Consider the following 25,120-nt stretch of genomic DNA (forward strand, 5'->3'; position numbering starts at 1 on the left):
GAGAAGGAAAAATATATATATGGCCATGGCCAGAATTTTTGAAATACTGAGGTCATGAGTCCAATCCCCCGAAACCTCCCTAAATATATGAAACATAAAATGTTCATTTATACTTAAATTTTGTTTTACACACATAAAGCTCTAAATACTCCTTCAAAGCCTTCCCAAGAAACCAAACTGTTGTGAAGACACATAATTACAGCAGTCTGTAAGTCCCACCAAGGCTGTTTTGAGATAGCCACAGCCCTGTGAGCTTAAAAAAGACCACCTTTATAATCAAAAGAAACCAACTCAACATTTGCCAGACTGCCAAGTGTTATATGTATCTGGAAAGACACTGCAGTGGTAAACCACAATTTATTACTCAAAAAAGTAAAACATACCAGTCTTGCTCACTTCCAAAGTATGTGCACTCACTACTTCTTTGGAAGGCTACTTATTTTTACCAGTTGTATTAGTGTTCCTGTGAATCCACCAAATGTGCCAGTTGCATCTTGTCTTACTTACCCTCCAAAACTCATATTAAATATTAACTAGTATAAGCCAATAGTGCCTCGATATTTCTTTACAGCTTGTTGACAAATAGTTAATGTTGTTGTTGACAGACAGTTAATGTTGGACCTAGTTTACAAAAATTCATGTAACTGCAAGAATATTCAATTACTCACTGCTGTTGGCTTGCAATCAGACCCATATACATACAGTTAAGCGCTGTCTTACCGTTTTACACAGGATTCAATCATGTCACTGGACATCAGCTTCAGTCGGGTCTCCAAATGCTTGCCAAACTCCTCCTCTGGCCAGTGGAGATCTCTGATGAAGGTCTGTAGAGCGTCCAGCTTCCAGAAGAGATCCTCAGATGTCCCTGAACCATTACTGTAGGACATCAAGTCAACATTTAGCAGTTTGAAGACAAGAACTTTGAAAAGGAGAAGACAATAGTGTTCCACTCTAGGTTGTAGATCAAATGTTTCAATAGCTACTTTGAGTTCATGGAACAAATTAGGTGACTATAATGACTATCTGGCAGATTGTCCTTCACTTTTAAATTTAAACTACTGAGATGGCACTTATATGATAATAAGGAATGCCACTTTGTAATATTTTTGTGAAAGAGGCAATACAAAACTTTTCATTTGAAACCACATGACAGAGATGCCCTTATATCAAGAGATATGAAAATACACACCACAGTCATCAGTGGTTTCCTTGTAGATTCTTTCAAAGCATGTACAGCTCTAATTGACAAAAATGAGTAGAGGGTTCCTATTTGTTATTTGTGGGTTAACAGGCTCTCCTGTGGCCAAAGACGCTGTTTACCTTTGAACCTTGGACCATCTAACTTTCATTCTACGAGTATTTCCTTATATTTACTTATGTAATAAAACATGTTTTTTTTTTTTAAATAATGTGCAGGATGGACCTTTACACAGTGTACCATGAACAGTGTGTAGACCGTATGCGTGTCAACGTAGTCTGCTCCGAGGGGAAGCAGGATCCACGCTAATATTGTTAGACACACTGCACTGAGTGAGTAAAGGTGAAAATTTATGCATGTTCCATCCTGTCATTTACACACCAAGCAATATTGGTGGGTAAGACTGTGTGAATGTGGGTGCAAGATACACATCTTTGTACTGTGTGTGTGCACCGTACTGACACAGAGCAGACAGGACAAAGCAAAGAATTATGTTTGTATATCTCAGTTACAGATAATAAAAACAGGAACAAAAGGAAAGACAGTAAATGGCTTGCCTTCTTCTTTAGTGAATAGATTCAGGGTTCCCACTCATTAAAAAAAAAAAAAAATCTATGTATTTTCAAATCCAAGAGGTATATTGGTGAAAGACTCTCTAATGTGCTGTGAAATTGTGTCATCTGCCAGTAAATTATCCAACTCATTCATTTCCAGGATGTTTAAACTTTTATGCAATTTTGTCATTTTGCAAGATTTTTTGTGACACTGAAACAACAGATTTTCCAAGATGTGTGGGAACCCTCAGTTTATTGCTTTAAACTAGAAAAAGGGGACACACGTTTGGGTAAAGAGGAGGTCTGCTAGGACCAGGAGTAACACTGCAGCTGCAGGTATCTCGATCCAGTGCCAGCAGACTGAACCACAATGCAGGGCTGGGGTGCTACAACATCAGGTAACTGGGGGAGAGGTGTAGGAATAGAAAGATATGATAGAAAGATGCAAGTTCATAACCAGGACACAAGTTACCACTGATGTCATATCTCTATTTTTTTTTTTTAACATTTACAGGTGTGGATTCATTTCTAGTAACCAGGTAGTATGACCAGATGCATAATGCAAAGGTCCTGTACATTTATTTTCAATTGTTTTTGATAATTTGCATGAATGTGGAGATCCAAATCCTCTACAGTGAGGCTGGTGGCCTTTCTGAAATTAGAGAAGTTTTGGAAAAGATTTCTTAGCCTGGCACTGTGAAGCATAATCTGTTGTGTGCCTTGTAAAAGTGATATTATCAGAGGCTAATGTCAATACACCTCTGAAGCCTGTAGTTCATTTATTCATTCATTATCTATATCACTTATACGTTAAGGGTTGCCCGGGGGTGGAGGGTCTATCCCAGCTGACATTGGGTGAGAGGGCCTACATATATAGACAACCATTCACAGTCTCATTCACACCTATGGGAAATTTAGAGTCACCAGTTAACCTAATGTGTATCTCTTTGGACTGTGGGAGGAAGCTGGAGTACCTGGAGAGAACACGCAAATACCACACAGAAAAGCCTTGGGTTCGAGCCCTGGTCCGAACCTTCTTGCTGTGAGGTGACAGTGCTAACCACTGCACTGCTGTGCCACCCACTGTTGTAGTTGTTGCCTAATAATCTCATTGGCAGAAATTTGGAGGTATACAAGAATTACACTATATGATATTTTAAAGAGAGATGCAAGTTAATTAGTAACCTAATACACGCATATTTATATAAGGTCATCAGATCAACAATTTAACCTGTTCAGTCCTTCGGTTTAAGACCAAATAGCCCCAAAACTAATGATTTTCCCACCAGCCTCAGTTATGCTGGTGTATTTCATCAATTAGCAGATGTTACTTTGAGTATATTAGCATGCTGATGTTAGAATTTAGCTAAAAACACTGCCTAAGTACAGCCTTGCAGAGCTGCTAGCAGCTGACACTTAATCTTGTTTTTATCTGTAAAAGACTTTTCTACGCAGAACAGATTTAGAATAGAGTCTATCTGTGGTATAAATTAACAAGATGATAAATTGAGTAAATACGAAATAGACAATTATGTGTCTACAAATAATCAAAGAGTAAAAGCACACTTGTTAGTCATTTTTGTAAGTACCACTTCTTATCCATGAAAAAAGAACCACACAGATCATACATTATATCCTCAGTGTTATGTCAGTGTTCCTTGTTATGCTTTTGCATCTTTCCAGTCCATATAAAAACACATACATGGGAGTGAAACTATCGGGATTCCATTTCCAAGTTACTGCCTCCTCCATCCATCCACACACAACATGTTGTGATGTTGGTATGAACATGACTTTGAGCCTGTATGAAACCCAAATAATGAAAAGAGACTACCGCATCTACATACGTTTTTGGAGTTCTTTTGGATAGCCAGTCTTACATCTGCCATCCAAGTTGTTATCTTTTCTTTTGTAAGTGAATTAAAATTAAAATGCAGCTCTCATTTTATTATTATTATTTTTTTTTTTTTACAATGAAACCTTCAGGGCTGATATTTTTGAATGTGTATCCACAAGATCCCAGATGAGGGAATAGGGATGGATGTGCTGCAGTGACAGCGTCACACTCTGTGGGATGCTGCAGTGTATGAAGGCGCTTTTACACCTTTGATCCCTGTTGTTGGTGCAGACAACATTTCGCTTAAGTTCTTAAAGTGCTATAGACGATGTGTCAAGTGTATATTAAGACATGCAGAGTGCTTTTAATGATAATACTAACTTTCAATCATTTAAAAAGCCTGATTTATGAATTTAAATGATTACATATATTTATTATTTATTACAAAACAAAGACACTTTAAATATTTTACTGAACACTAGTAGTACTGTGCAGTATTTCTCATTATTAGTCTATTTTTCAAAATAAGAAAAAATGTTTGGGATGTAGAAATGTTAGAGGTAATTTTGCTTTGGGGTCATTCGACTTCCATGCCACATTCATATCAAGGACATGTGTGCATGTCTCAGGCTGGACAATGCAGATACACACTCTGAGTCATGATTAGCTGCCATCCAGTGGGGTGGAGAAAAGCTGGGCATCTGTGGGAGGTTAACACTTGGCACTGTTATATTTGATACTTTGGGCATTTGGAGGTTGACATTGGGCAGAGTGCTTGTTATACTTCTGTGAAGACAAACAGAATAACAGAAAACAGAAGACAGAGATTCTATGTCAAAGCTGATGCAGGTGAGTTGTGAAAAACAAAGTGAGGATGAATTAAAGTTACAGTTTAATTCAAGATGATTTTTGCTGTGCACCCATTGGCATTATTTGGTCTGTCAAACACGAGTGGAACAGTCAGCTGGTCCAGTGTAGACAGGATGCAAGATGAATGCTTGCATGGTGTTAGTAAATACCTAGACCTGTACTTTTATTCACCTTTTCTGAAGCTTTCAGTTTGGAAGTTGTCAGTAGCATTAATTAACAGTGAAAGTCTTGTTTAATTTCCTGCTAGTATAACATGGTAGAGCAAATCCTTACTGAAAATACTGCACTTGTAATTGCAATTGTAGATAGAGTATACAGTATATTACAGCACTAGTGTCTTGTAAGGAACTGAAGCACAGTAGTGGGCTAGGAGGTAATTTGGGGATTAGGGGTATAACAGGGTACCATACAAAAGTCTGTATGTTTGATAAATGGAGGAAAATATATTTTGAAAACAATTGTGAAAAAAAACTTAATTATTATGGCACAAACATGGAACAGTGCTGTTGAAATGAGCATACTGACTCTGGAGATCTGAACATATGGCACACGATATGTTAAGCTGTGGCAGATGCAGTTTAAAAATACAAATACAGCAAACAATAGACAGAGAGACTTATAGACACTTATAGACTTGTATCTCCTCTGCTTAGAGAGAGAACTCTTCTTGTGCTGATGGACAATGGTTCGGGCTCTCCCGTGACCCGTGCCATTGTCCATCTTCTGCTACGCTTTTCAGGACCTGTGGTGGAGTTGAAGGTAATGGAACCACCTGTTGCTATACGGTCAGATACACATGTAAAGACAGGGTAATACCCGCTTTGAGTCTGCACAGATGTTCACAAAGCACTTGTGTTTTCACTTTATCTTTGTGTAACCTCACCACTAATATCATTTGTTCACAAACATTTATACAAGACATTCCCACCACAGTTTTTATCTTAGTGCTAATTCAAGATTTTAAGCAGCTTTAGAACCAAACCAGTTCAATGCAGGCACACTTAATAAACCAATAGCCAATAAGGACGTAAAACCCAAGCTAAATCTGTACACACATTTGCAAAGGGAAAATGGCTTAAATCCTCCACAACTCTATTGCAGGTGAAGAAGATAAGTAAAAGTAATGCAAATGAAGGCATCCTTACTTGACAGGTTCCCATGATTCCCTCTCAAACCCTCTGTGAATGGACTGAGCAATGGAGGACTCCATCAGGTCCACATATCGCACCACCAGGGGGGCGTACAGGTCCTGCAGGTGCTTGTGGAACTTCCCATTGCACAGGTTATCTGAGGGGAGGGCACAGGAGGGAAGAAATAGGACATGGAAATGACAAAGCACACCTGAGTGTTTAGTGACAGGAGCCCATTTAGTTCAAATGTACAGTCAATAACTTGATCTATTTGTAAGTTTTCTAGTGTGTGTTCTTATTTACAAATAAATATTTTCTTCTTGTGCGTCATTCTGTGGGCATGGTGACAAAACCACAGAGATGAAAGGCCTCTCTAACAGATGGGGAGTTTTAACAGTGTTATTCATTCATCTGTCATGTACATCTCACTGAGCCTCGATTTTTACCAGTACAGATAACTACCGTACACAGACAGCTCACATTACACATGCTTTAAACATTTACCATGATCCTAAGGGGCTTTTTATACTTCTATGTGTTCATGTGCGACATGAATAACTGAACAGCCCTGTCCTAGCTGGTGATAATGAATGATGACAGAGGTTGGTGTTTGTTAACACTGGCTCTTCATTAGCAGGTATGACACAGCATATTCAGTTTTCAATTTCTCTAAACAAAAGGCCGGAGTCTCAGGGTATTTCTAAATTCAACTCGTCACACACAATTGCCCCAGTCTCCGCCGGCTCCCAACTGGTAAAAAGGCAACACTGACGAAGACCACAGGAGATAAAATGGAGGCCAGTGTGTGCTAATGTGATGCCTCACGGCTCCATGCAGTGTGTCTGCTTTTCCTCTCCCTCTCCCTCTTTGTTTTTCTCTCCCCCTCTGAGCATGTGTGTGTTTGTGTTTGTGTGTGCTGGCATTGGAGTCAAGGTCGATGATACACAGTAGGTGCAATGTTTGTTGTGCATCCTGATTGCCACTCTCCCAATTAGCCACTTGAGCGGCTGCTGTCCACTTAGATGTGTTGTGTCCAGGAGTGTGTTCCCAGGGCTCACTGTGGCCCAGCTACCACTGCTTTAGACATCATTAACTCCTCGAATGGCAACCCGACTTTGGTGCCTGTCTAGTGCCAAGGCTATTTACTGCTACATAAGTGCACCGCTGTGGGGCAACAGCACAGATGACCTTCTGTGGAAGAGATGTCCCCATGATGTTATGCTTTGCTAAAGTGTGCGCTTGTTACGCTGTGTGGGCAGTGGGGGGCTCTGGTGGGTCTTAACTTGGTATTGATGACGGCGTAGTTTGTGATGTCTGAAAGACCCCCTGTTGATACTGTGCTACACAGTAACACTGTGGGCTGTGGCTTTGACTGGTATGATGAGCTCCTATGTTTGTATTTTCACAGTGTTCCTGCAAACAGATTAAAGGGACACTCCACTGATTTTACACATAAAAGTCAGGTTAGTAATCATGGGGAGCATTACTCAATTGAAGAATGTTTTGTATGGTTCTGAGGGAGCTTTGTTAAGACTGAGGAAATATCCCTGATGATGTCATGATATAATCCGACCCCTACTACAGACTAAAAGTCAGTATATCGCAGTCTCTGCTGCTTTGATTTGACTACCCCATATTTATCTAAGTGTAATAGAAAATGCTCTGGAAGAGGAGGAGCCTGAATTTTACCAAGTATACTGCAAAAAAAAGAAGTATTCTAACAAACATACTTGTATATTCCAAAACTTGAAAATCGTGTCAAATTGTTTTGGGAAAATGTCATTTTTAGGAATCAGTAGCAAACAAACAAAAACATAAAAAATTTCAAAGTTAATACGTACACTGTCATATTTATATGCACCATCCTGGTGCCACAATGGATTAATCCACAGCTGAAAAAAGTCTACAGTGTCCAGTTTTCAGGCTGTGAGACAGACTAACATATTGTTGGTGCTGATCTTTGTATTGAATTTAACACTAGCCTTATCTTTTAAAATCGATATAAGTCTAATGGAAGAATCTTTCAGTCAAATCAATACTGAGAAAGAAAATGATTTCATCATATCTCAATGCAGTCTACAGATTTGGAATTTGTTTATCTTAACAAAAACAACTTAAAAGGAATATAAATTCAATTTGTAGCACTCAAGAAAATGTACACAGTCAGTAAGGGTCTGTTTTTTATAGTCACTGTATTGTTGCTAGCATTGAACAAGTTCCTACCCTCTGTTAACTGCTAGCTGGTGTAGCTATGTCCATTGCTATGTCCTTCAATTGCCATTTTCACACAACAGACAATACGTAGCTAATAAGATGGTGGCAAATTTGATGATACTAACAAGTGAGCATAATGAGCTATTTGCAGTCGTCTCTGCTCAGCTGAATGAGTGGACCACGCTCTGAGTTCTCCTTGACTCCCGACTGGCAAACTGAAAAGGGGAAGCATTCCCCAGGGACAATTAGCACCCTGCAGATTGAGTCTGCATTGTGAACAGTGAAGTGTATCCTTTACAGGACCACGGACAGCTCCACCGTGAGCCTGCGGGCAAGTGCGTGCAGTTCATTAGAGAGATGACTGGCCTGCAGCAACCAGCATCAAGACCTGACCATTATCTTCAGTCAGACACTCCAGGTCCTGTTCACACACACACAGACACACACACACACGCACGCACAGTTCAGTATGCAAACCACTCCAGGCTGAATGTAGACATCTCATGTTGACAAGAATGATTTCACAGACATTGAGGGATGTTTCAGTGAGAGTGGAGTCTGCAGTCAACAGCAGCTGTAAACCTTCATTAAAAATGATGAATTTGGTGGTTGGTCATAAAATGGTACTGGGTGATACAAATGTTAGAAAAACTTATATGGATATCCTATCAAAAGAGTACAAGACTTGACAACATATTGCCATAAATGGTATATCTACATGCAGTTTCAGCCATATTTGTCAGTCATCTGTCTCACGTGTGCATCTGACAGAACTGATATATTTCAATCAACAATCACAACTGCTGCTATACTTATGCTGTATGTTCATAAATGTGACCTGAAGCTTATTTTAATGGCTAAGGTTTATTTTCTACTGTTTCACACACACACAACTACTAGTGACTGCGAGTTGAGCTCTGAGCACTGCTAAAACACGTGTGACCTACCCTCAATACTATGCCTGAGTACATCCTGTTACGGTTAGTATACATAGTTGCTGCTGATGCTCTGCTAACAGCCAGTGACATCACAGAAACAAAACTACTTCTAACCAATCATTGGAGAGTCTTTTAGGGATGTCCCACACAAATTGGCAAAGCAGGGTTAGACATCACAAGATATTGTTTTGGTATCAAGAGCTGAATGCAAGATAGAAGAGACAGGTACTCCCTCAGCAGAAACGTCATTCAAACGGTCATATTAACATTAAACATATAGAGCTACTGTGGATAAATAAGATAACAAGAGAATGTTAGTGGTGTGGAGATACCGGTGACGTATAGCCTTTGTTGGTCATGCAGTGGACGACATAGTGCAATAGGGCTTGGCTACTGACAGAAAACAGACTGCTGAGGTACACTGAACAGAAAATCAGTGTTAACAAAGATGGGGAATGCCACAGACTTTAGGGAGTTTTTCCCAAGCGCTCATTGAGGGAGCTGTTGGGTTTCTCTCTGTAATGTTGTGCTCTTTTCAGTGGCTTGAGATTTTGAATTGAATTGAATTGAACTTATCGAGTTTATCACCTAAAACAATGGTTTCTAAAAAAGCACTCAGAGTGCAATCACACAGTCTCAAACATCTACAGTTAGACTCATCTCACACAAAGAAACATCCCTATAACAAACCATAATGGTGGTTACGCTTTCTCCAAGGGTTGAAGCCTACTCCAAAAAACAAAAAACAGATATGACACGGATATATGACAATCCTGCTAAGTTTTGAGATTAATGTGCCTCTGAGCTGAGCGCACACACGCACGCATGTGCGCGCACACACACACACACTCAAATGATTTGCATGTGTGTTTGCAGCTAACAGCTATAGATAACATAGCGGCAAATGTACTATGAAACACCCAGCAGACAAAGTTGCACAAATAAGGAGGTGTAAATAATTACGTTCAGTTTTAATGTCTTTTTGTTGATGTTGTTCTTGTAAATGATAAATGTTGCTCAGTTTGTAAAATGTATGTATGTTTTTTTAATCATTATGTAAACTATGAGATTATGTCACAATTTATGTTAACCTGGACAAGTGAATAATGTGGCTTTCCATTTCATTTTACCCTTCATCAGGCCTACAGACCCTAGCATCTGATCTCTTCTTCACTGATTAACACCAACTGCTAGGCACGTTCAGCTACTTCAGTCCTCATACTGACTGTTGAATATATTTTCTTTGAATAGCTCCTCACTCACAGTCCACCCTTAGGAAGTCGTTGAGCAGTTGGAAGAGGGGGAAACTGTCCCAGCTGTCGGGCGGCTGAACTTCAAGAGCTGCATCCATGTCGGCCGAGTAGAGACACAGGAAGGTCTCGGCATGCTCCACCATCAGATCTGACCACCACGCAAAGGCCTTAAGATGGAGAGAAGAAAAGACAGAGAGGAAAGGGAGACAGAATACAGGGAGTAGAAGAAAATCAAGAGATTGAGAGTCAAAGGAAGGAGACAAATTAGACAAAGGGAGGGTACATACTGTGCTTCCCAATGGGCACGTCTTTAAGAATTTACAGTTAACAGTTTGAATCTCATTTACCATAAAGGTAAAAGATCTAACTCTACTCATCTAGTGCAAAGGTTCTTGGCTCTCTTTTCCACTTTTCACCATATGAAATCAAGTTGTTGCCTCAACGACTTCACTGCGTGATCTCCAGGGAAGGATTCTTCACAACTCAAAGCAGAAAAAACAGCGCTTGGGCACGGAAAATCACACGCTTTTCCATTGGCCCACAGAGGAAACAGCAGCAGCTCCTTGACAGGCATCGCAGGGAGCTACTTAAACACTCACCCACAGCTCCTTCAGCGAGTCAATCAGAAAGAAGGAGCTAGGGAGCTGCGCCGTGCTCATATCTCCCCATCAAACAGACGCAGTGAAGTGACTGTTAGGGACCGGGCTACTCTCATGCACATCAGAAACACTCGCTTTTCTCCATGCACCCCCACTCTTGCCAGGTCTCTGAAGAGGGACCCCTGAGGATCCATGGTGTTTGCTCATTCACATTAAGCTATCAACACTGTAATGTGAATGTACCCATGGGCTTACATGGTGGTAGAGGTGGAGGGGGTGGGGGGTGGGAGGGTCATGCACTTGCCATGGGAGCTCTTCGCATTGAATAGTTGGTGTTAAGTAGTTGGCAAGAAGGTACATCCAGTCAGCACCACTCATGTATTCATCATTTTTACCTTTGAGACTTTTGCAATAGTGTTGATACTCAAGTCACAGAAAGAAATAAAAGTGAAACTTTAAAGACTATGTCCGGATGTGTTATGAACCTTACCACGTATCTAAAGAACATGTCTAGAAGGAAGTCCTCTTTTAACCCTCTCCTGTCAATATAAATCAATTCACTACAGTGTTCAAATATTTAGAACTTGAATTTGTTTCCTAAGTTGGTCCACCATTTACTAACCCAACCAAAGATGGCAACCAGAAATTACAGCTTACTTGTCACACCTCCAAGAATTTAGCGGGCTGTGCAGCTGTAAAACTGTGAAGAAAATTTTGTTAGCACCTGCCAAATTAAAGCAGATAGCAGATAGGGTCTGTAGGAAAGATTAGTGCAGACGAATTCTGCACAGAAACGCTGCACATTAAATCAGACACAAACTTGTGGTGGTTGAGGAGTTTCACAAACTGGAAGAGTGATTGAGGTAGGATCATGATGTTGTTTGCGTAAAACTTTGTTGTAAATGCCAAATGAGAATTCTTAAATGTTCCCTTTGTTGTTATGAAACTGTGACAAATTCATAATATTGGATTGCCCTCAATCTCTTCAATAAACAGACACAGATTTTATGCACATCTGTGTCTAAATAATCTTTTCGGACATTGACACTTCAGAAGAAACAAGACAACAGGTAAATGTGGACTTTTGTGTGGAAACATAATACTCTTCCATGCCCATCTGAACCATTAGTCCTGTGTAGTGTATATTTACGTTTTATAAAAGCTACCAAGAGCCTAGATTTTATTCAATAGCAACATTTTATCGCCATGTCATGTCATTTATGTGTGGGCAGTCAGCCAGCTTCACAAGAAAGACTCACATGCTGTCAAATGAATTGTGAGTCAGAACTATGGAAGCCTGAAGAACCTTTCTGCCATATGCTCTCACTGAGTGACTTTTGATTTTGGTATAAACAGCTTTCATAATACATACATGCTGCCTACTCGTCTGGTTGCCATCTTTGCTAAGGCTGCTATTACTCTCCTGTTGCCATTTTGCTTGGAGATGCCCAATATGAAACTCTTATTATTTATTCACTAACACTAGGTGGAATATCTTTATAGTGGCAGGACAGAATAGTCTTAGGGGATCAAGACATGTCTTTAAAAGGTTTTATTAAACAACCTGCTGCAGTTTGACTCCCCGTTGTTGACAAAACGTATGGTTATTTCAATAAACTGAATGTAGTAATCAGTGTAAAAGTCTTTCAGTTAAACTTGGTGATTACATGAGAGGCACAAAATGGGGCTGGTGAATAGGATGAGCAATAACCAGAATTAGAGCTATGCAAGTGAAAATTAATAAAATCTAATTGCAATGAATTATACTAACCTTGAGCTCTGAATGTGTTTTCATTATGAAATGACCAAAAAAATATTGAAGTAACTCAAAGATTTGCCAGAGTCTAACGCTGGTTAGGCTAGTTTACCAATGTGCTCACATATATATATATATATACATATTTTTTATTTTTTTATTTTTTATTTTTTGCAAGGGGAGTGACTGTGTGATCTCTGATGACACAGAGCATGCCTTGGATTTTCTCCATTGTGTGTGCTGAGGGATCCAATGGAGAGGAATGGGTTTCTTTAAGGGAGAGTAAAGGTGACATAACTCCTGCCCCAAGCTTTCTTACTGGACTTGGTAGAATAAATGACACATGGCTAAACACAAGAAACAAATTTGCATATTCAGGGATGCTTTGGGGTAGAAAACAGGGTACAGAGTTGTACTCTTTGAGACAAAAAGCTAAGCCTTCAACATCAAAAGTCACAACTCTGCACTTTGTTTTCTCAGAGCGTAAGTTAATGAGTTCAACAAATAAAACACATTGCCTAAGTGCTTGTCTCTGTTTCTCATCACCAAAGGCAAAACTGTTGCTAGCTTAGAAGCTAACAAGCACTGTAACAAGCACTTAATTAGCAGTGTTCACAAGCTGAAAGGGATTTTGGGTCATTGTTGAGAAGGGAAACATTAATGATCCTCTACAACAATAGCCAAGTCAGTAAATGCATGCACAGGACTTACAGTAAGGATAGGGTAGGAGACAGGGCATATGGCACTAAGACAATCACATACCTCTTTTCCCTGTTCAAACATTTCCCCGAAAACCAATTAAATCAGTGAAATAAAAAGCAGAGAGGGAATAAGTCAATTTTGTTTTGGTTAAATAAAGAAGTGACAAAAATAATGTGATTTACAGTAATGTCTGTAAATTTCACACCATTCACACTTAAAGGACAGTGAGATTGGATAGATTTAGGAATCTTTAATTCAAGAATAAACCCAAAATGTTTTCTTCATTAGCGCATCTCTTTTTCTTTTGTCTTCATTATTTTTATCCTTATCCTTCAATATCTTTTCATCTTAGAGTTTACCAAATAAACAGAGAAGCAGATCTGCTGTGATATAAGACAGACCTGATTTTTAATTCTCCACTGCTACTACAAACACGCTGTAGAGTGTGTACTTTCTACAAGACATGGTCCACTGTGCAGATAAAATGCAGTATGATGATTCAAAGTAGTAGGTGGTCACTGGTGGGGGGGCTTTGTATTTACCATTTCAAATCTCAATGTATATGAAACTTTGAGACCCCCAGTGAAGAGGAATACAAAACAGCTTGTTCAATTTATCCTCTGAAACTAATCCTGAGATTCCCTGTATGTATTTAATGATTTGAAAAACTGTAGTGGAGACAAAAGTTATATTCAGTGGGACATCTACAAACCCGATGTCTGAAGTCAGTCAATACCCAAAGCACAAACCAATTTCTGTGACTGGTAAATCTGATCTAGCAAATTGTGAAATAACATCTTAAAACACTCCCTATTGCTGACAGTATACTCCACAATAAATGGGATTAGGCATATCTACACTTTTTTCCAACCCAACAAAAATGCAACCAATGTGTAGCACACTTTCATTGCAGTGCACGGACGGGCAAGCTTTTTGTAGGCTTTATTGTCCCTCCTATATCACCTTCAACTGGTCAACAAATGTCAGAAGACTGGTTATATATCATGTTTTCAATTTTGCCATAGAATTTAGCTATTCTAGAAGTGTGTTTACTTTTCTTCTTCCACCATGACTTGCATGGCCCATCTGGCTTGCAAGCCACAAGTACCAGCCTATACTATGCAAAAGCCTAATGTGTTCAGAAAAAGGAAACAAAAAGTTGGCCTGTTGTTTGAACATCATGCCTAGGCAGACGTGAATCATTTCCCCACAGTCAGTGACAGTGATAAATGTCACCAACAGCTACACCCTCTCTATAGCTGGATAATGCTTGCCACTGCCAAAGGACAAAGTTCCAGATTGCATTTGTGATTAACCATTATCAATGTCAATGTCAGGTAGTTCCTATCAACAAGGCAACCAGGCATTATTTAGACTAGATCCAGGTGATAACTTAGTGAATTTCGACTATATCCAGGTTGATAATAAAATATACATTGATTTTAATATGAAAATTGACCACAGAACAGAAATGTTTGGAATCTGAAGTATCACTAATTCAGTGTTGATCACAGCACTGGTGGCCATAGTGTAGGACATCAGCTCTCATATAGTTGTGTGGAAGCTGATGGATCTAAGTTATCAGTAGTTGGGATAGCTAGTGGAGGGACAACCCAAACTACTCCTACGTTTTAATTTGCTCCACCTTTTCAGTCTCATTACTACTGGCTTTGCACACACAGTTACTACTCTTTCAGCCAGCCACCAGTCCATACTACCATAAAACTACAGGCTTGTGTGTGAGTGTGTTTATGTGTGCGAGAGAGAGAGAGAGAGAGGGAGAGGAAGACAGAGAGGGGGAGAGAGAGTGTGTAGATGCATGCATATAATGGCACACTAACCTCAGCATGGTGTTCCTCATTCTGCTGAAGGACCTCAATCACCAGCTCGGCCAGGCGAATGGTGTCCTCCAGCTTTTTCGCAGGAGTGACTAACCGCCCTACATTCTCTGGAGCACAAAGGTCAAAGGTTAGCATGGGCAGCCTTCAATCTGATCAGTATCTATTCTGTGTTATACACTGTACGCATGCAACCTAAAGTGTGTATGAACATACCTGGTCTTACACAAAAGTGTGTTTTCTCTGATGCACTATTTATATTGTACAAAATTAAACAACATGCATGTTATCCTGCCTGCTACCAAACACTGGAGCTAAAGGATTAAGTCACTCACAAATTTTGGATATAGCTGTTGCTTCAAAAGTGATCCTTAGTCCAGTCTATAGCCTCAGCCTAAATCACTGGGACAATCTCATGGTTAAATTTAAAATACAAGCATGAAATATCAACTTGGTATAATTAGGACTGGGTATCAGACCTTGATACTTTTTGATATATTTTGGTTGATTTAAATCATAATTGAGTTAAGTGTTTTTTTCTTCAGCATTAAACACATTGCATGTTTTACCCAGTCCTAATCATAGTGTCATTCCAGCTTCACTACATGTTGTTAAAGCATTTCTGATATCAACGCTATCCCCATGAGAAGTTAGGTGGGTAGTAGTAGTGACTGCCTGTGGTATGTAGCAAATGAGTCACGTCTCCGTCACTCTGACTGAACAGTGATGATGTCATCCAGAAACATGGGCATGATGAGGGATGTAAACAACATGTGCATTGAACACTCATCATGCAGTAATGTGGTGGTTATGGTGTGTTGATCTCCACAGTATGTGACTTTTTGGAAGATGAAGTTGCATGTTATTGTGTTTGTATTGTGACTAAATATACAGTGCACTGAAAGTAATTTTGACTTCCACACTATACCTGTAGTATGCTACTTGAGAGGACTGAAATTATACCACAGCCAGAGAATGTACTACTTTCAGATTAGCTGACAGATACCTGGTGGCGTTGACTAAACATGGGTGATTTTAACTCAGCCTAGCATAATTTTTGGCCATGGTATAAGAATGATAATGCACTCCAAGGCTGTCTGATACAGAAGACAATGGCTTCTGATTTAGAAACACCATGACATAAAATAGGGTGCTTCCATTTCATCCATTATTCTCATCTATCAGGACACCATGCTGTACTGTATCATGTCCAATTGAATGACAGGGTTCTAAAAGTTAAACTCATATAATTGGATTGGAGACTGGAACATTTCCCACATGGTGGTCATGAAACATCCAATCATCAAGTTGCAATACTCCTGTTGTGTCCCTGGTGTTAGAGTTTGGTCTTTTTTTTTTTTTTTTTTTTTTTTTTTTTTTTTAGAAAAGTGTGGATACATTTAGCACTGTGAATCAATTCCCTTTATTTTAAATAATAATAGATTAATCCAGGTGTTAAAGTGCGGTGTTGTGTTTCTGTCTGTAGCAGTGACCTGTTATGAGTATGCTACAATTCTCAGTTCTCAGCTCTCTCTGAAATCTTAGCAAACTGTAACCGTTCCACAAACTCAACCTATGTCTGTTTTCGTTACCATGACAACAACGGTTTAGGTAGGAGGGCTTGATTGACTGGAGAATAGTTCCATAACTCCAAAACCAAACTGATTTAACCCCCAAAACACAATTTCCTCTTCATAAAATGGTAAAACACCCAATGACCATAACACAATTCCATACTATTGTTAGATTTTCCTGGAGATATGTGTTTGAGGGAAATGGAGATTATCTTCAGAATTAAGTTTTGTAGCACTGGAAACTTGATCCATGCTTTTATCATATCACATCTCAACAGCTGTGGTGTCCTCCTTCCTCAATCTGTGTGCACATTGCTGACCTGCTTGCACACCATGAGACTGCCTGACCTTGAAGATCTTTTGAAACTAACATGTTTTTCCAAGGATTAAAACAAACATTGGTGAGGCTTTATTTCGTTACCATGGGCTACACATACTTGTGCCCCAACTCTGATTGCCTTTAAGATCTTAAATTCCTATTTTTCTCCTTTGTTTATCACCTGTAGCTATTTATATTTTTTTCTTTATCTTACTTTTATAGGATCTTTTAGATTCAATTTTTCTTCTCTTTTAAACCTGACCTTTTGTAACCTTTAAACTATAAATGTGCTTTCAAAGCTTAGTCCAATCTCCTCTGTACTGAGGAAGTATTGTTTTTAAGAATATCTTACAGTGCTGTTTTTTGATCTCTACAGTCCATTTCTATTTTATTTTTTATTCTATATTATATAAATAAGCTTACATACTTTCAAATGTTAATTTAATGTGGAGGAAATACTTCTAGAACCCATGTCCCCACCCACTTTCCAACTCTGTTATATCAATACTAGAATGTTGAAATAAAGATACAATGTCTTAAAAACACCACAGTGTGTGTGCAATGGTCCAGTCAGCACCATCATTCTGCTAGGTAAGTACACATACACCTACTGGCAGTGCTCTTGTGGGCCAGTGATGTTGTGGACAGCTCAGCAGGATGATGGGGAGATTGCCTGGTAGAGCTGAGGTCATGCTAACATGGCTGAAAGCTTCCACAGAATGGAGCTTTGTACTGGTTCAAAGGGGGATTGTTAGTATCTAGTAATGTATGTCAAGTCAGAGCTGTTATATCAGAATTTGGAAGAGCAGTTTTGGAAATGAAGGAACAATTATTTTCTACACCATTACATTTTACAGAACCTTTTACTTTACTTTTTTTTAAATAATGGACTTTTAGTTTTATCGAATATTATTTGGCCAGCAAATTGACAGGATAATTTTTAAGTCTTTCTTAAAACAATTGTTAGATACCCTGAATATTTTAATACAGACTTGAGAATTGTGAACCTACCCTTTAACCTGAGATGCGACACTAATGATAATAATGCTAATAATGTTTTGATGATGATGGCTATTATCATTAAGCACTGCACTGAAGAAAATGGCATTTTATGCCACAGTGTTAGCAATAAAAATAATTTGGAATAATATTCATAGCAAACATGCTGGATATAGTGGCTTTAAACACACTGGGATGTGTGCTTAGTCCACTTACTTTATACCCTTATCTCCATCATCAAATTCATAGAAGATACTACAGTGATCAGCCTCATCTCAAACAATGATGAGTCTGTGTATAGGAGTACAAAAGCTGGCAGAATGGTGCAATAGTCATAACCTGGCTCTGAACATCAAGAAGACCAAAGAACTGACTTTGGACTTCTGCAAGTCAGGACAATACAACCACACCCCTCTCAACATAAATGGTGAGGGGGTGGAGAAGGATACCAACTTAAAGATCCTGGTTCTGGCAGTGACTGAGATCCTGGGGCACCAACACTGCCTCAGTGATTGGGAGAGCTTAACAGTGCTTCTTTTTCTTAAGGAAACAGAGAAAGCAAATGTACCATAGAGGCTTCTGGTGAATTTCTACCACTGAGCCATTTAGAGTGTGCTGACATACTGTGTGTCAGTGTGGTTCACCAGTTGAACATAGCCAGAGCAGCAAGCTCTTCAGGGAGTGTTAAAGTAAGCAGGGAAAATCACTAGTGACCATTTACCAGACATCACCACCATCTACTTCTCCCGCTGCCTAAGCCAGTCTCACAGCATCTTCAGAGACTGATCACATCCAGCCCATCTCTTGTTTGACCCATCCTCAGGTAGAACATACAGGTATATTCGAGCAAGGACTATGATGGACGTTTTTCCCCCAAACAGTCAGGCTGCTGAACAAAACTACCCCAGCTTACAATTTGCACAATGTAGATCCCCGAGAGGCTTAGCTGTTTCACTGTTATATACAATGACAATTAAGATAAGTCACTTGACTTGACATAAAGGTCTATATTATTTTCTTTAAGAAAAAGCTATTTCTTAAATTGAAATGCTTTAAACGCCACCTGCATGCAAACAGTGTTTCCTTCCATGCTTGGATGCTTGCACTCTCTCTCTCTTGAGTTACTGATCAACTGAAGTGATTTTCACTGGTAACATATGAATCACATTAATGATTAATGATTGAATTATCAATGCATCCCTGCTTTCCTGTCTATGTTAAAACACTTCCCAGGATGGACATCATGAGACTGCAGTTGAGTTAAATCATTGCAGTTCTTAATTCTTGCTTATTTTTGCCACACTTTTTGAATTGGATCTTTTGTTAATACATATTTTTCCAATTCCTGCAGGACAAGTCAGCCTCAAACAAAGATTCCATCTCCATTCTGAGATGCAGAGCAATGAAAAACATCACATGGGGGGAAAACACTTATGCTGTCGCAACGTTCCTGAAACATGTCCTGTAAAGTTTCTGTGCCTTTGCTGAGCAATGCATCAGGGAGGTTGAGACAGGGTTTATGGTGGTATGGTCTACGGGTAGACTGGATGTTTTCTAGTCAGGAACAGCAGAGGTTAGACATACAGTACAACATCACCTGGATCCTTCAGTTTTTTCTGAGATTTCTCCACTGAGTAAGAGTTCAATTTAAAGGAAAAAAGAACGGGTTGCAAGGATGGACAGAAGGTAGAGAGAGGTGGGAAAGTATCAGGTGGAAGGTGTGAGAGAAGAGATCATTTGGTACAGGTTGTATAAGCAAAGCTAATGGAGAACAGGAGTCAGAAATAAAGGTAAAGGTTAGATTGACTCTTCAATATCAATGCATTCAGCATATATCCACAGCGTCTGAGCCAAAGGTACTTCTTAAGTGCATTTTGTGGTATTGGAGACTCAAGAAGAAGCAAGTAAAAGACACACAAAGCACAAAGCATCTTCACTTTTACCTAAAATCCAATATGGGGGCATCTGAAATAGCATTAAAACCTGTTAGAATAACAACATTTTATGGTAGTTGCATTCAAAGACAAAGGTATGTTCACAATGGGAGTGGTTGACCTTTCACTTTAACAGCTCATCTAATCTGGGTCCAAATATGTTTCACTCAAAGAACTGAGAACTGAATAAAATACCTTTAAATAACTGCAGGATGTGGTTGCCCTGTTTGAATGTACCATGATCTTAACACTTGGGAGGATTTACACACAAGCAAAGTAAAAATGCATTCAAGTCACAGACAGACAAGGAGCAGGTGGTTTGGGCATCACAGACAACAAGCTTACAGAAAGATCAGAATGTGTTTTGAGTTGCTGTAAGAGGCAAACAGAGCTTGAGACATTTCAAGAAACTATAACAAGTAGACTTTACAGACTGAGAACTGATATGAACAAATCAAAGGACAACATAATGTGAGGTCGTTCGTTGTGGTTAGATGTGCATACTGGTTGTAAGAGAAAAATAAGAGTGCAGAGATGGGGGATGAGGCTGGGGAATGAGGAAGGTACTCACGAATGGTTAAATCCATCACTTGAGACGCCAAGCAGAAGACAGGATGTTCATACATCTCTCTCTTTTCCCTATAGAGAAAGAGGGAGGATACCGAGGCATGCGAGAGGCCAGGGTCAGAGTGGATGAGCACAGAGGTCACTAGGGTTTGACCGATATGAGGTTTTCGAGGCCCACGCCTGCACTGTCTGTGCTGCTATTTAATACCTTACAAATTAAAAAATGTCATTTCATAAGACATACCAGTGTATTAGGTATCAGTGAGAGCTAAAAAATCTAAAATGCATTGTATCAAAGGCGCAGTATGTATCATTTTGAAATCTTAACGTATCATTAGCAAATTAATCAGGATGGTGTAGTGTTATGAAAGATTTGAATTGCCTGAATGAAAACAAATAAAAAGAAATATTTGATTTTATGAAGGGTATGCATTCAGTATGTCATAAACTAAATGAATAATGTATGTTAATTGTTAATTAGCCTATTGTTATTTAGCCTATTTTTGTAACACTTGAATACATTTTTTTTCATTGTGACATGAATTGATTTATTGCATTTCTGTGTTGACAAACGGAGGGCAGCCCATACCTGCCAAAACTAAATACAAAGCACTTCCATTAGTTTGCACGAGGAGGAGCAAGGGAGCTTTTTTTTATGAAGAGGACGACACCTCTAGATGCCAAATGAAAAACTGTTGAGAGTCCATTCACAGCTTGGGGGCAGGACTTGGGAAGAGTACACTGCACACACTTTAAGCACTGGCTTAGTGTGTGAATTTTGAAAAGGGTAGTGTTGTCTTAAAATCAAACACTGCAGCTGCAGCGCATTTAATGGAAATTTGCACAATCGCAGTTTTTATTTTGCTTACTTGTGTGTGCTCCTGGTTTCTTGCAACTTGGGCAGTGGGTGTGTAGTCCCCAGCCAGAATTAGTGTGCAAGATGTAAGGAGGGACACTATAAAAATATAGCGTCTTGGTTGAATTGCTGTCTCTGTCTCTCTCCTCTGCTCTCTGTCTGTGTCATGGATGTTTAAAGAGTACACGTCTGTGTGTAGCTCTTTATACGTGTTGTAACTATTTGTTTAGAATAATAATATTGATCTATGAAAATGAATTGAGTAATACTATAGCAAGTAATTTTTTTTCATTTAAATGCTACACAAAGCACCTTTTATCCCCTTACAATAGGTCATTTAAATTGCATCAAATCCTCATATCTCATATCAGAATTGGATGAAGGTTAAACATTCATGTCCATGGTTTTCACTGATAGGCCAATGTCAGCAAAACAACATATCAGTCTAACCTTAGAGTTTACAGTTTCTGGGCTATGTTTTTAGCTGGGTAGGGCCAGGTGTCTGAGATTCTGCAGACAAAGTGAGCAAGATCACTTTGCTTCCGTTATTGTGAGAGATAAATAGCAGAGTACAGGTGGACTGTATCCATGCATGTGTGTCTGGATTCAAAAATTATAGGCTGTCTACTTTGGATTAACCATTCGTTCTGCCAAGGAGAGGTAAAATATTATCAAGTTCTTCCCAAAAGTCAAAAAGCCCACAAAGTATGAAGGAAAGGGATTTTGGGCATAATCAATAATGACAACTGAGATACTAAGGTTCATCATCCATAGTGTCTTCAGGGTTGTGGTTGTTTCTTTACAGTCATTGTCTTAAATTGGCCAATTAAGTACATTAGAGTTACTTGGGAAATGTGTACTGCTATTTTGTACTCGTTTTAGTGTGTATTATCTGACCAAGCTAGATAACTCTCCTTGATCTGTCTTAATGCAAGTCAAACACTACAAAAGTTTCAATTATAAGAGAAATTTAAGGGTAGTTAAGAAGAAGAAGGGTAGAGAGTCTGTAAGTGGACAGGTTATTCTTTATATTTCTATTTTCAGAGATTAACATGAGACAGCACTCTAATGTGGATGCATTCAAATCAATGCCTGCCAGGGTGTGTCATGTTTCTCTTACATGAAAGAGAAATATTCCAGAGAATAGTGACATTAAACACAGATTGGCCTGTGTATGTTTAGCCATCTTAGCAGTGGAAAACAGCTAGCCAGGCTATGACAAATTAGCAATATAACTAATAAGATATAATATTTATGTTTTATCGAACCTAGAAATCAGGAATGAATGTCTCCTAGAAATTATATTATATACAACTAATTTGCAATACCAAATACACTGTGAAGAAAATGCAACTGCAACCACATTATTTTTTCCATTAACATAGTAACGATATTGTTAATTTCCATATTTGGCAAGTCACAAATGTGCAGAGATCAATGGACATATCAGTAAAAATTTCAATATCCAGTTGTAGTGACTACAGAATTGTTACATTTTTTAGGCATTCAAATTAGTTGGTTGAGGTTAGAGAATGATCATGGTCTGGTTCAATATAGAAAAAGTTCACTATCTTCAGACACATTGTATTTACTTACACTCAGTTTACTTACAAACCACACAATCTTTCCCTATACTTAACCAGACTATATATTATCTCCTGCACTAAGAATAAATCTACACATGATGAACCTTTGCCTCAAAGTGGGCACTTTAGCCTGAAATTACCAGTGTCTAGGCTATTAATGCAGAACCTTCAAACTCAGACATATGATGATGATCACAAGTAAGTAACTCTATAACACAGTTCATAATTTATCAGTTTTATATAGCTTGCAGCTTTTTATTTTGGGAGGAGGATGAAGCTTTTTTTTAAATTCCACTCATCACCAGAATATCATGTAAGTGTGCCCTGTGCACCTGCAGCCTGGAATACTCAAGATACTCAAAATACTTGATATAGTTAAAGGTCTGCACCTGGTATATAAAGAGGGAAAATAACACTTGAACCTCCTGGCATTATTTGGGACATGAAGAACAACAAGTTTAACAAATAACCAATAGGTACAGTGACTATACACAGAATCTCAAAAAGCCAGTCCTCACAATAAGGTTGCCAGGTCTGACCTCTGCTCTATGAACAAAACCCAAATGTCTCTTGAATGAATTGGTGACTAGCTTGTAAATTAACAAGATGCAACATGTAACTAAGACAACTTTGGAGGTGTTGACAGGTGTATTTTTCACTTTCAACTCAACTCTGCTCTAGGCTAGGCTACATACAACAGGACCTATCCCTGTACTAAAACACATAGGATTAAACTGATATGAACCTTTTTAACTCACTCTTGCCAAACAATAAATTTCCTAAATGTTCCTGTACAAATTGTCACAGATATGGTTGAACACATAAAAGTGAAATTTGAAGATGACATTTATATAAAAGAATAGAACATTATGGGTTTTTTTTGTAATAGTAAAAAGTCTGCAGTAAAGTAGGTGACAGGTACATGTTCTGGTTCAGTTTAGGATAAACTGTTTCTTCTTACCAAATGCTTATGATGCCTACTAAAGAAAACCTGGACCATGCAACAAAAAAAAAAAAAAAAAAAAACACACGGAACTGCCACAAGGAGCAGCCCCATTATGTCTTATTTATTGGCCTTCCTGTTTTCAAACAGCAGTTAATGAGAAGCAGCAAAAGCCAATAGATAGGGAAAAGAGAGTGAGTATGGAGGTCATCAGAGAGCAAGGAAGAGGAAGGGCAGAGACAAGGGAAAAGAGCGAGCATCACTTCAGCTACTTGGCAAGCCAAAGTAGGAGACAGAGGCAGTGTAGGACTCAGCTGAAAGAGAAGCTTAGGCATGGTGGACAAAGTCAGCATAAAGGTTGAATTGAATGCATTTTTACTTACTGTACATTTTGTACTAAAACAGGCTGAAGGCAAAATAAACATAGCATTTGTCACCTAAAAAACTATCATGCCATTATGTGCAATAAAAAAGACGAAAGGAGAGGCTCTTTCTGCAGCTGTGAAGAAAATTTTTAAAGTTAGACTTTTTTTAAAAAATTCATGATTGCATTGCTGGCTGCTTCATTCGAAGTCTTATTGACACAGAACATATGTGGCAACTAAACTAAACTAAACTAAACCCTCTAACTTCTTAGCGAACAGTTTTTCCAACAGTAAATATCAGAATTTGACTGCATATACAGTATGTAAAATGAAAGCCCAAAATTAATTCCAACTGTCTACACAATTTAGCTAAAAAAGTTTGGTAATTTCCTTGCTTGGTCAAATTTGGTGAACATGTTCTCCACTTTTGACTGACTATCTCAACACATTCTATAAGCTTACAACCACATTATATACCCACCATATTTTACAAGCTCTGCCCCACTGAGTTTAGGAATCCTTTCAACACTGCCTTTATAATCTCTCATGCCTGGGTCCATGTGTGTGACAGAAAATTCTCTGTAACTCTGACTGACTTAGTATGTAAAAAGTTGCCATTTTAACAGCCATATAAAGACAGTATACCCATGAGTAGTAACTTACCCTCCAGTTTGGCATACTGACACAGGCGTTGGTAGTTGACCAGAGCTGCCTGCTCCAAACACTTATGGATTACAGCTTTAACTTCCTCTTGTGGAACTGGAGTAACAATATCTTTCATCAGAACCTAGACAGGAAAGACACAGAGACCTTTTTTTTCAGTGTGGAGATTATAATGGCAAATCATGATGAATGATAAGAACTCGAAGTTTGCAGAAGTATGATTGACGCTGGCTGAAAAATTTTGCATCAAAAGAAATTTGTGCTGAACATCACAAAATGAAAACATAAACATGGATCCAAGCCAATACATTTATTGGCTATACAGGCATTGAAAACTGAGTGATTAGAGAGATGTTTAAAGGCAAGTATGTAGTCCATATTGGATAGCCAAATAAATCCTGTATGTATCTATCCACCGGTAAAAA

The 25,120-nt window shown here is 38.8% G+C and overlaps 1 protein-coding gene across 1 annotated transcript in view; it reads right to left on the bottom strand.

Moving 5' to 3' along the window:
• cadpsa (Ca2+-dependent activator protein for secretion a) overlaps window positions 1-25,120 on the bottom strand; it is a 200,178-nt gene that overhangs the window by 39,419 nt on the left and 135,639 nt on the right. Inside the window, 3 exon segments of the mRNA XM_051074773.1 lie at window positions 721-876; window positions 5,605-5,746; window positions 10,005-10,161. Coding sequence (XP_050930730.1) covers window positions 721-876; window positions 5,605-5,746; window positions 10,005-10,161 — 455 coding nt within the window.

This window comes from Lates calcarifer, linkage group LG12 (assembly GCF_001640805.2).
Source record: "Lates calcarifer isolate ASB-BC8 linkage group LG12, TLL_Latcal_v3, whole genome shotgun sequence".
Lineage (NCBI taxonomy): Eukaryota > Metazoa > Chordata > Actinopteri > Centropomidae > Lates > Lates calcarifer.